Source organism: Polyodon spathula, chromosome 9 (genome assembly GCF_017654505.1).
Source record: "Polyodon spathula isolate WHYD16114869_AA chromosome 9, ASM1765450v1, whole genome shotgun sequence".
Classification (NCBI taxonomy): domain Eukaryota; kingdom Metazoa; phylum Chordata; class Actinopteri; order Acipenseriformes; family Polyodontidae; genus Polyodon; species Polyodon spathula.
In genome coordinates this window covers 50956421-50970261 of record NC_054542.1, presented here as the reverse complement: position 1 = coordinate 50970261, position 13841 = coordinate 50956421, and the positions used below count along the sequence as shown (strand labels likewise).

Sequence of the window (13841 nt, the reverse complement as noted above, 5' to 3'; positions counted from 1 at the left end):
AATACGTATGTTACTTGAGCACATACAGTTCAGTAAATACCCTGGAAACATTGATTTCAGCACACCAGGATAATGCCACACCCTGAGTGTGCTTCACATGATTCCAAATAAAATTGATTCCCAATAGACGTCATGGTGGCCTCCTGGCTGATGGAAAAGGTAACTCAGGAAATCTGACTAAGGGGTAACTAAGGGATAAATGAAAGTACAGTGAATTGGGGTCTGTCGTGCTTCCTGAACTGAGATTCTGAAAGTACAGTGAATTGGAGTCTGTCACTTCCTGAACTGAGATCCTGAAAGTACAGTGAATTGGGGTCTGTCGTGCTTCCTGAACTGAGATTCTGAAAGTACAGTGAATTGGAGTCTGTCGCCCTACCTGAACTGAGATTCTGAAAGTACAGTGAATTGGGGTCTGTCACTCTTCCTGAACTGAGATTCTGAAAGTACAGTGAATTGGGGTCTGTCGTGCTTCCCGAACTGAGATTCTGAAAGTACAGTGAATTGGGGTCTGTCACTTCCTGAACTGAGATTCTGAAAGTACAGTGAATTGGGGTCTGTCGTGCTTCCTGAACTGAGATTCTGAAAGTACAGTGAATTGGAGTCTGTCGCCCTTCCTGAACTGAGATTCTGAAAGTACAGTGAATTGGGGTCTGTCACACTTCCTGAACTGAGATTCTGAAAGTACAGTGAATTGGGGTCTGTCACTTCCTGTTCTGAAAGTACAGTGAATTGGGGTCTGTCGCTTCCTGAACTGAGATTCTGAAAGTACAGTGAATTGGGGTCTGTCACTTCCTGAACTGAGATTCTGAAAGTACAGTGAATTGGGGTCTGTCGTGCTTCCTGAACTGAGATTCTGAAAGTACAGTGAATTGGGGTCTGTCACCATGAATTGGGGTCTTCCTGAACTGAGATTCTGAAAGTACAGTGAATTGGGGTCTGTCACTTCCTGAACTGAGATTCTGAAAGTACAGTGAATTGGGGTCTGTCACTTCCTGAACTGAGATTCTGAAAGTACAGGGAATTGGGGTCTGTCACTTCCTGAACTGAGATTCTGAAAGTACAATGAATTGGGGTCTGTTGCTCTTCCCGAACTGAGATTCTGAAAGTACAGTGAATTGGGGTCTGTCGCTCTTCCCGAACTGAGATTCATGAAAGTACAGTGAATTGGGGTCTGTCGCTCTTCCCGAACTGAGATTCTGAAAGTACAGTGAATTGGGGTCTGTCGCTCTTCCCGAACTGAGATTCTGAAAGTACAGTGAATTGGGGTCTGTCGCTCTTCCCGAACTGAGATTCTGAAAGTACAGTGAATTGGGGTCTGTCGAACTGAGATTCTTACAGTGAATTGGGGTCTGTCGTCGCGCTTTCCAAACTGAGATTCTGAAAGTACAGTGAATTGGGGTCTGTCTCTTCCTGAACTGAGATTCTGAAAGTACAGTGAATTGGGGTCTGTCGCTCTTCCTGAACTGAGATTCTGAAAGTACAGTGAATTGGGGTCTGTCGTGCTTCCCGAACTGAGATTCTGAAAGTACAGTGAATTGGGGTCTGTCGTGCTTCCCGAATTGAGACTCTGAAAGTACAGTGAATTGGGGTCTTTCGCTCTTCCCAAACTGAGATGCTAAAGCTCCATTTAGGATAAAGACTGCACAGTCAGGTGACAGTATGTCACAAACACCAACGTTTTGTAACATACATCTCCTTAGTGGAACATCATTCTCCGAAATCTTATCATTTTGTGTTCCAGACTTTGTTTTCCTGCCACCACACTCTCACATCCTGTGCAACAGTATTAGGTCCCCACCTCAGCCTCACATTCACTGTGACCGGGCTCCCTGTCTGTTTGACAGGAAGTGAATGCGTAGTATGGTGGCTGGACCAATCGATTTACCCTTAGTTAAAAGGATAAGAAAGTCTGGTAAAGAAATCCACAGTAAAACAATACAGTAAGGGCCTTTTTATTTAGGGTACATTCTTTTTAAATGCCTGCTTGTAACCCCTTTAAGCATGGCAAAAGTCTCTTCCAACAAAAGTTTATTTTCTTCTTCTCTTTTCCCAAAATTACAATGTCTTATTATGTATTTATTTATTTAATCTTAAAGAGAATATGCCCTGGTGCTGATCCTACCAGGAAAAAAGGGACTTAAATGATTGAGTTCCCAAGTATCTCAGAAAATAAACTATTAAAAAACAAACAAACAAAAAATAGTACAGTCACCAGTTTTTTTAAGTATTTACAAGGTCTAAATATATTAATCATAATTAATATTAATAACAGCAATAATAATAATCATAATACTATGATAATAATGCTAATAATAAAAACAATGTTAATAATATGATAACAATAATATGTATTATAATATTCATAATTATAAATTATTCAACTACCAACACAAAAACATTTCAAACAAAGCAGATAACTTCATTTGTGAACAGCATTGGAATGATAGTTAACAAACGGACAGATGTATTTGTGAGAATGCAGTCATGTGAATGCAAGGCGTTTATCTTCTGCAGTGATAGAACATGCTACTGTATGGACATTACTGTTTTACTGAGCACATGCCCAATCATTAGCGTGGATGTATAGAAAGTGCTCTTACTGGACAAAAAAGAAAAATATGCAAAATGAAAAAAAAAAACATGTATTAAAAAAAACAAAAAAACAACAAGAACAATCTGACAGCATGCTATCACAATATTGAGCACAAGAGAAGAAGACGAGGTCTGGAATAGATGTCTGTATATCTTACAGATTAACTAAACTTGAGATGGAGTTTTCTCATGATAATCCAAGTAGCCAAACAAAAAAACAAAGGTGTTAAAACAGTATAATACATATTAGATATAAATAACCTGAGACACGTCCTTCAAACTGTGAAACAATCTACTGTCTGAATAAAGATCCAGTAGTCTGTCTTATTAATGGCATCTTAGTAAACCAATAATAATAATAATAATAATAATAATAATAATAATAATAATAAAATTTCACACACATTCACAGTGCTGTTACAAACCTGATTTTCTGAACAAACGTGATTTCTTTTTATTGGTGCCTGAATTATAAGAGGTGTTTAAGAAATTGTTTGATTTTTTTATTTTTTATCAGACCATTCTTCAGGAAATCTGTTTCACATGCATTAAATTAAAGCAAGAATGCACTCAGTATTTTACAACAAGCGTTCTGCCAGCTGGGGACCTACATAAACCACATATCACTATCCCATCTGTATATCACTATCCCATATATCACTATCCCATCCGTATATCACTATCCCATCCATCATATCACTATCCACATATCACTATCCCATCCATATATCACTATCCCATATATCACTATCCCATCCATATATCACTACCCATATATCCCATCCATATATCACTATCCCATATATCACTATCCCATATATCACTATCCCATATATCCCACTATCACTATCCCCATATATCACTATCCCATCCATATATCACTATCCCATCTATCCCATCCATATACCACTATCCCATCCATATATCACTAACCCATCCATATATCACTATCCCACATATCACTATCCCATCCATATATCACTATGCCATATATCACTATCCCATCCATATATCACCATATCCTATCATATATCATATCACTATCCCATCCATATATCACTATCCATCCATATATCACTATCCCATCCATATCACTATCCCATCCATATATCACTATCCCATATATCATCCCATCCATATATCACATCCCATATATCACTATCCCATCCATATACTATCATATATCTATCCCATCCATATATCACTATCCCATCCATATATCACTACCCCATATATCACTATCCCACCCATATATCACTATCCCATATATCTCTATCCCATCCATATATCACTATCCCATCCATATATCACTATCCATATATCACTATATCATATCTATCCCATCCATATATCACTATCCCATATATCACTATCCCATCCATATATCACTATCCCATATATCACTATCCCATATATATCACTATCCCATATATCACTATCCCCATATCACTATCCATCCATATATCACTATCCCATCCATATATCACTATCCCATATATCACTATCCCATCCATATATCACTATCCCATATATCACTATCCCATCCATATATCACTATCCCATATATCACTATCCCATCCATATATCACTATCCCATATATATCACTATCCCATATATCACTATATATCACTATCCCATCACTATCCCATCCATATATCACTATCCCATATATCACTATCCCATCCATATATCACTATCCCATATATCACTATCCCATCCATATATCACTATCCCATCCATATATCACTATCCCATATATCACTATCCCATCCATATATCACTATCCCATATATCACTATCCCATCCATATATCACTATCCCATCCATATATCACTATCCCATCCATATATCACTATCCCATATATCACTATCCCATCCATATCACTATCATATATCACTATCCATCCATATATCACTATCCCATCCATATATCACTATCCCATATATCACTATCCCATCCATATATCACTATCCCATATATCACTATCCCATCCATATATCACTATCCCATCCATATATCACTACCCCATATATCACTATCCCATCCATATATCACTATCCCATATATCACTATCCCATCCACATATCACTATCCCATCCATATATCACTATTCCATATGCTATTTGAAAACTGGCTATGTACAACTGAATAACTTAATTTGCATAAATATTAGTTGTAATAATCTATAATATGTATGAGACAAGGGAAGTCTGATACTGTTAAGAGGTGACCTACTCTTAACCGAAAGTGTTTATTGAACCCAAGGGTAGAATTCATTACTTAGGTATACATGTATGGATTACTGGTTAAATACTGCCGTCCTCCCAGTTATAATGTAGCGGTCTAACTTATTTTAATCAAGTCATACTGTTACTCTTACTTCCAAGCCTATTTTAGGTATAATGGGAGACAAAAAATGATTGCTTTTGTGATTCCAATACAGCTTATCATGCATGCAGTCTCAAGACTTATAAATACTCCGAGGGCATCTGTTCATAAAATATTGTTTTACAAAAGATTTTTTTTTTTATTTTATTTTATTTTTTTACTTTTTTTGTGAAAGTTTGCAATCTGTTGTAAATCCTAGAGATTGCAAGTATATGTAAAAACAAACCAAAAAAAAGCTATCACTTTTCACCCCTGGTATATAGAATCCAATCTTCCCTTAGTTGACATAGTAAAGCCAATAGATTACGTTGAAGAGTGTAAACGCAGCTGGGAACACTATTCTTGACCACCTGTCAATGGTGTTCACATCAGTCAGATCTGGGATTTTGATTTTCAGCTGTGATGACCTTCTCCTCAGACGACTCTTCTTCAACTGGGCATTCTTGTCCTTGCTGTGAGGGGCCGTTGCATCCCGAGGCATGCTCTGTTTCCTGTACTGGATTCCTGAGTTGTCCAAGGCCATTGAGGAATTCCTGGACTCGCTAACACTGGTGGTGATCTCATTTCCTGCCACTTCATTGTGAATCTCCAAACTGGTTAGCAAGATGTTGCCATGAGTGTCCATCTAGGTGGAAAAGTATATCAGCATGTTATTATTTTCTGTAGGTTGTATAATTCATGTATGAAATAGAGCACATGGAAGATGGTAGTTGTGACAAGTAATGCTTTACCACAAATAATACATCAAATGAAATAAAATGTAATAAAAAACAGAGTAAAATGGCATCGGAGTTCGATTGGGATCATCCAGCAAGTACATGCAACACTATAACTTTATTCTTCATCACGTTTCTAAAGTGCATGCCTGTCAGGACTGATCAAGATCCAGCGGCAATTCCACTCATTAGCCAGGAAAGAACATCACCATTGAACTTATCCCAAGACTGCTTCTCTATCACTCACTTCCAAAGGGTCTAAACGAACAGGTATCCATCCAGAAGAAAACAAGAGAACATCTGTAAAGTTTGGTTTAAAGAACGGGGTCATACTTATCCCCGATTGTGATCAGGGGTTCATAGGGGGCAGTGCACAATTGGCTGAGCGCCACCCGTGTAGGGAGGGATTAGGTCAGCAAGTGAATCCGCAGTTCACTACACACCAGTGACCCCTGTGGCTGATAGGACGCCTGCGGGTCTGCTGTGGCCCCACTCAGATCTGTGTTGTCCTCCTGCACTATAGATCTGATGACTTCGCTGTGGCTCCACAGTGTGAAAAAGGTGAACAGGGTGAACCGGGATAATAACAATAATTGGGCATTCCAAACTGGGGAGAAACGTGGGGTAAAAACCATCGGTGACAACTAAATACAAAAAAAAAAAGAGGGGGGTCATACTGTACTGTACTTTACTAACCTACTAGTCTGTACATCATTGTGTACCAGCGTGTGTGCAATGTCAAATAGAATGTAATAAGGTTATTAGCTTTCACTTTTAAGTAGCTTGGGCTTAAGATACTTGTGACAATGTGAACGTCTAGCCTATAGTATGTTTGGAGAGCCAGAATCAATTTAAACACATCTCATTCTTTACATTCTTCATTTTATTTTGTTTTATTACAGATACACATTAATAAAACAACTAAAACAGATGTATACCAATAATAGTATAGTATACATCATGTTTTAACTGCATACATATTTTTTTATTAAGCATTTTTGCCTTTTTTTATAACATTTTGATATAAACAGACCTTGCACAGAAAAATAATTTAGCTACCATATTTTCTCTTGTTTAGTTTATTTCTCTTGGGGGATTTGGAATCTTGGGATACGCAAAGACAGGTATTTGAGACGGAGATGTCATTTGTTTACTTCCAAATAACTCTCACATTAAATGATGTTGGCTTATCCACAACTAGCAGTACTGTGAAGAAAAGCACTGAGGCTTACATCTTACCAAACAACAGAAAATAAAACAGTATGTTCGCCCATTTTGTAAATGGGTCATCTATTATCATAGCATTGACTATATGGGGCAATTCTAGGCATCTTATACATTGATGAAAGATTTACGAATGATTTTAGTTGGGGAAAACTGAGCATCAAAATAATATATATTACATAGCACAAGAGTTCTGGTACCTTTGAAAGAAAAAAAGTAAACAGACGCACACAAGCACACAGAGGAGAATCACATGACCCGGATTACACATTAACAATGGCACAGACCAAATAAAGATGAGAACACCATCTTTAAAATGGATGAAATTGATTCATTTTCAGAGGTGGGGTGATATGAGCATTGCTCAGGGAATGTTGACAGTGAGCTGGGATTGGGGGAGGACTCTTCCTCAGGGAATGTTAACAGTGAGCTGGGATTGGAGGAGCACTATTCCTCAGGGAATGTTGACAGTGAGCTGGGATTGGGGGAGGACGCTTCCTCAGGGAATGTTGACAGTGAGCTGGGATTGGGGGAGGACTCTTCCTCAGGGAATGTTAACAGTGAGCTGGGATTGGTGGAGGACTCTTCCTCAGGGAATGTTGACAGTGAGCAGAGATTGGTGGAGGACTCTTCCTCAGGGAATGTTAACAGTGCGCTGGGATTGGGGGAGGACTCTTCCTCAGGGAATGTTGACAGTGAGCTGGGATTAGTGGAGGACTCTTCCTCAGGGAATGTTAACAGTGAGCAGAGATTGGTGGAGGACTCTTCCTCAGGGAATGGTGACAGTTAGCTGGGATTGGAGGAGCACTATTCCTCAGGGAATGTTGACAGTGAGCTGGGATTGGGGGAGGACACTTCCTCAGGGAATGTTGACAGTGAGTAGGGATTAGTGGAGGACTCTTCCTCAGGGAATGTTAACAGTGAGCAGAGATTGGTGGAGAACTCTTCCTCAGGGAATGTTGACAGTAAACTGGGATTAGTGGAGGACTCTTCCTCAGGGAATGTTGACAGTGAGCTGGGGTTGGGGGAGGACTCTTCCTCAGGGAATGTTGACAGTGAGCTGGGATTGGGGGAGGACTCTTCCTCAGGGAATGTTGACAGTGAGCTGGGATTGGGGGAGGACTCTTCCTCAGGGAATGTTGACAGTGAACTGGGATTGGGGGAGGACTCTTCCTCAGGGAATGGTGACAGTGAGCTGGGATTGGAGGAGAACTCTTTCTCAGGGAATGTTGACAGTGAGCTGGGATTGGGGGAGGACTCTTCCTCAGGGAATGTTGACAGTGAGCTGGGATTAGTGGAGGACTCTTCCTCAGGGAATGTTAACAGTGAGCAGAGATTGGTGGAGGACTCTTCCTCAGGGAATGTTGACAGTGAGCAGAGATTGGTGGAGGACTCTTCCTCAGGGAATGTTAACAGTGCGCTGGGATTGGGGGAGGACTCTTCCTCAGGGAATGTTGACAGTGAGCTGGGATTAATGGAGGACTCTTCCTCAGGGAATGTTAACAGTGAGCAGAGATTGGAGGAGAACTCTTTCTCAGGGAATGTTGACAGTGCGCTGGGATTGGGGGAGGACTCTTCCTCAGGGAATGTTGACAGTGAGCTGGGATTAGTGGAGGACTCTTCCTCAGGGAATGTTAACAGTGAGCAGAGATTGATGGAGGACTCTTCCTCAGGGAATGTTGACAGTAAGCTAGGATTGGTGGAGGACTCTTCCTCAGGGAATGTTGACAGTGAGCTGGGATTGGGGAAGGACTCTTCCTCAGGGAATGTTGACAGTGAACTGGGATTGGTGGAGGACTCTTCCTCAGGGATGTTGACAGTGAGCTGGGATTGGTGGAGGACTCTTCCTCAGGGAATGTTGACAGTGAGCTGGGACTGGGGGAGGACTCTTCCTCAGGGAATGTTGACAGTGAGCTGGGATTAGTGGAGGACTCTTCCTCAGAGAATGTTAACAGTGAGCAGAGATTGGTGGAGGACTCTTCCTCAGAGAATGTTGAGAGTAAGCTGGGATTGGTGGAGGACTCTTCCTCAGGGAATGTTAACAGTGAGCAGAGATTGGTGGAGGACTCTTCCTCAGGGAATGTTGACAGTGAGCTGGGATTGGGGAAGGACTCTTCCTCAGGGAATGTTGACAGTGAGCAGAGATTGGTGGAATACTCTTCCTCAGGGAATGTTGACAGTGAGCTGGGATTGGGGGAGGACTCTTCCCCAGGGAATGTTGACAGTGAGCTGGAATTGGGGGAGGACTCTTCCTCAGGGAATGTTGACAGTGAACTGGGATTGGGGGAGGACTCTTCCTCAGGGATGTTGACAGTGAGCTGGGATTGGTGGAGGACTCTTCCTCAGGGAATGTTGACAGTGAGCTGGGATTGGTGGAGGACTCTTCCTCAGGGAATGTTGACAGTGAGCTGGGATTGGGGGAGGACTTTCCTCAGGGAATGTTGACAGTGAGCTGGGATTGGGGGAGGACTCTTCCTCAGGGATGTTGTCAGTGAGCTGGGATTGGGGGAGGACTCTCTTCCTTAGGGATGTTGACAGTGAGCTGGGATTGGTGGAGGACTCTTCCTCAGGGAATGTTGACAGTGAGCTGGGATTGGGGGAGGACTTTCCTCAGGGAATGTTGACAGTGAGCTGGGATTGGGGGAGGACTCTTCCTCAGGGATGTTGACAGTCATCACACACACTCACCACGCATGAGTGTCGATGCCCTTGCACCTGATTGGACTGTTTTACTGATGGTTTGCAATTGCCTCCTTCCAGAACAGACTATAGTTAGAAAAAACAAAAATAATAAAAAACGAAGAACAAAACTCTTCATCTGCACTTTAAGTATAATTCCCAATCTATCTATCTATCTATCTATCTATCTATCTATCTATCTATCTATCTATCTGTCTGTCTGTCTGTCTGTCTGTCTGTCTGTCTGTCTATCTATCGATCTATCTATCATTCTGTCTGTCTATCAGTCTGTCTGTCTGTTTGTCTACAGGTAACACTTTACATTAAGTTTCTCTAATGACTGTGTATTTACATAGTACTTACTTAGTAAATACATGTGTACTTACACATAATTACAATGTTATTATGCATAGTTACGATGTACTTAACATATACATCTTTTTGCACGATATATGTAAACACACAATTGTATCAGAAATGGATTAGGATTAGAGGGGTGAGGGTTAGGGTTAGGGTTAGGGTTAGGGGTAGGGATAGGGTTATATCATGCAAAAAGATTTACACATTATGTTCATTGTAACTATGCATGATAATATTGTAATTATGTATAAGTGCACATGCATTTACAAAGTAACTGCTAGGTAAACAATGATCAAATGACACCTTCACTAGCAAGCACCAGTGTACATAAAACATTATAGTCATGTGAGAGTGTGGGCTTCAGCTGGCAGGGAATCTGGTTTGTACAGTACAACTCCTTTATAAGATTTTCAATTAAAAACAGCCCTACAGCGTCCCTTTATTAAAGTATAGTTCTAATATGCTTTGTGGAGCAACAACATTACTAGTATTCATTATGACAGCTGTTAGTCAAAAAGCAGTATGTCTTTCTCCAGAATAAAACAGCAGACTATATTGCCAAAGCTGTGATCAGCTGGCTACCCATCTCTGTCCACCTTAAACGTTCTGCAATTAAACGGGCTTAAAGAACATACACTTATGTTTATAGATTTTGAATAATAACCATTATTATAATAATGATAATAAAAAAAGTTAAACTGTGTTCTATAATTCATCTGTTTTTACATGATGTATTGTATAAATTTAATAAAAAATACATGTGTCAAGTACAAAGCCATATCTCATAAATCTAAAAATGCAGACACTTTAATAATAATTGCAGCATGACTTGTTCTGCCGCATATATTTTATTTATATTTAAACTCACTACAGACAAAGCCAATAAATCAAATACTACAATAGTCTACATTCTTTTCTCTAGATACCCTTTAAACAGTCTATTATAGAGCCTGCACATGATTAAATAATGCCATACGCTTCACCAACAATACTTTAGTATTCACTATGAACACCAGGTCTTTGTGTTTGGAAAGAAAGGCAATTATTAGGATTTAAAAGCATAAAGAAGCTGAGAACTCAAACTTCATAGAAGTAAGCAGACCTCAAAGTTATGTTACTGTCTAGTGTTCATTTTTTAAAGCGCATGAATGCGTTGGGATGTGAGATAAAAATAAATGGACTGCCCCTGACTGTGAACCTGGAACCATGTGGTCACCTGGTATGAGAAAGTTAGTTGCAAAACCTTTGTTGGTGTCATGAAACTTTCAATTGATTCTTTTAGCAGCAGTGGCTAATGCATCACACCTGAACAATCAATCAACAATCACCTGAGTAATCAATTCCACTTGTGCAGCTGACACTTTTCAGTAACTGCCTTCATCAGCACACAACATTACAGCACATCTCATTAGCTTGTATAAAATGGCAAGAATAGAGGAAGCAATCTCATTGACTAACAACTGTTCTGACCTGTGCAGATGCCACCATACCAGCACAGCCTGGAACTTTTAGAACCATTCTGCATGTGTGTGGTTTATACAAATGCATGTGTACTTACACATAATCACAATGTTATTATACTTAATGTGTAAATCATTTTGCAGGACAGAACCCTAGCCATTTTCTGATACAGTAAGTACATTGTAACTATGCATAAAAACACTAATTATCTGTAAGTGCACATGTATTTGCAAAGTAACTACTATGTAAATAGCAGTTACTGTATAGTGCTAGCATCCTAGTCTGTATTTGTATAGTGCTAGAGTTCTAGTCTGTATTTGTACAGTGTTAGAGAGTTCTAGTCTGTATTTGTACAGTGCAAGAGTTCTAGTCTGTATTTGTAAAGTGCTAGAGTTCTAGTCTGTATTTGTACAGTGCAAAAGTTCTAGTCTGTATTTGTATAGTGCTAGAGTTCTAGTATGTATTTGTATAGTGCTAGAGTTCTAGTCTGTATTTGTATAGTGCTAGAGTTCTAGTCTGTATTTGTAAAGTGCTAGAGTTCTAGTCTGTATTTGTACAGTGCAAAAGTTCTAGTCTGTATTTGTATAGTGCTAGAGTTCTAGTCTGTATTTGTATAGTGCTAGAGTTCTAGTCTGTATTTGTATAGTGCTAGAGTTCTAGTCTGTATTTGTACAGTGCTAGAGTTCTAGTCTGTATTTCTACAGTGCTAGAGTTCTAGTCTGTATTTGTATAGTGCTAGAGTTCTAGTCTGTATTTGTAAAGTGCTAGAGTTCTAGTCTGTATTTGTACAGTGCAAAAGTTCTAGTCTGTATTTGTACAGTGCTAGAGTTCTAGTCTGTATTTGTAGTGCTAGAGTTCTAGTCTGTAATTCTACAGTGCTAGAGTTCTAGTCTGTATTTGTACAGTGCTATAGTTCTAGTCTATATTTGTACAGTGCTAGAGTTCTAGTCTGTATTTGTACAGTGCTAGAGTTCTAATCTATATTTCTACAGTGCTAGATTTCTAGTCTGTATTTGTACAATGATAGAGTTCTAGTCTGTATTTGTACAATGATAGAGTTCTAGTCTGTATTTGTACAGTGCTAGAGTTCTAGTCTGCATTTGTACAGTGCTACACTTGTATTCTAAGTGACAGAACAGAACACACTCTTACCTTGTTGCCTTCATATTTGGACCGGTCATTGTTGGCCTTTTCTATCTTCTCTGCAAGTTTCTTCTGTAACTGTGGGCCTCTTCCAAAAAAGATGTAGTTGACGAAAGCATACTCCAGTAATGCCAAGAAGACGAAGACGAAGCAGCCCATCAGATACAAGTCTATGGCTTTAACGTAGGGGATTTTGGGCAAAGTCTCTCTGAGGTGAGTGTTGATTGTTGTCATTGTGAGTACAGTTGTAATTCCTAGAAAACAAGCATTGCAGTCGGTCAACAGCCTTTTCATCATCATCATCATCATCATCATCATCATCATCATCATGATGAACTCAATAAGCAACCTCTGTGTGAGATTAAATATTTAACTGCACACACACTCACTCACACACACACACACACACACACACACACACACACACACACACACACACACACATATATATATATGAGCAAAGAGATATCTACAGAGTGAGGCATTCTTAAGTTGAGTAAAAACAATAGGTACATTAATCATTTCTAAATACAGTGATAATAAAGTGCTTTCTGACACACAAATAAAAAATAAACAATGTAATGTATTGTGTCTGGTATTTCTTTATTTTAGATTTGACTTGTATAGATACGTTTTTTAAATAAACTACACACATAACATGTCTGTAACACAAAGAACCACACGCCAGCACTGAAAAGATGCCACACGGGACCTTAACCTGAAATAAACAAGAAACTCAGATACCGCACATCGCTGGCTCTTTGTTCTGAAGACACTCAGATACCCCACATTGCTGGCTCTTTGTTATGAAGATACTCGGATCCCAAACATTGCTGTCTCTCTGAAGACACTCAGATACCGCACATCGCTGGCTCTTTGTTCTGAAGACACTCAGATACCCCACATTGCTGGCTCTTTGAAGACACTCAGATCCCAAACATTGCTGACTCTTTGAAGACACTCAGATACCCCACATTGCTGTCTCTTTGAAGACACTCAGATACCCCACATTGCTGGCTCTTTGTTCTGAAGACACTCGGATCCCAAACATTGCTGGCTCTTTGTTCTGAAGACACTCGGATCCCAAACATTGCTGGCTCTGAAGACACTCAGATCCCCCACATTGCTGGCTCTTTGAAGACACTCAGATACCCCACATTGCTGGCTCTTTGGCTCTTTGAAGACACTCAGATCCCAAACATTGCTGGCTCTTTGAAGACACTCAGATACCGCACATCGCTGGCTCTTTGTTCTGAAGACACTCAGATACCCCACA

General features: G+C 39.8%; 1 protein-coding gene across 2 annotated transcripts in view; it reads right to left on the bottom strand.

Moving 5' to 3' along the window:
* Positions 1-4655: 4655 nt before the first annotated feature.
* Positions 4656-13841, bottom strand: part of LOC121321017 (gamma-aminobutyric acid receptor subunit beta-3) — a 54588-nt gene continuing 45402 nt past the window's right edge. Inside the window, exons 8-10 of one of the 2 annotated variants that reach the window (XM_041259914.1) lie at positions 12575-12819; positions 9611-9688; positions 4656-5607 (exon numbers count right to left, since the gene is read on the bottom strand). In XM_041259914.1, the coding sequence (XP_041115848.1) occupies positions 5260-5607; positions 9611-9688; positions 12575-12819 (671 nt within the window). In that variant the 3' untranslated portion in view covers positions 4656-5259. The remainder of the gene's footprint in view (positions 5608-9610; positions 9689-12574; positions 12820-13841) is intronic. The other variant, XM_041259913.1, reaches the window with a different exon arrangement.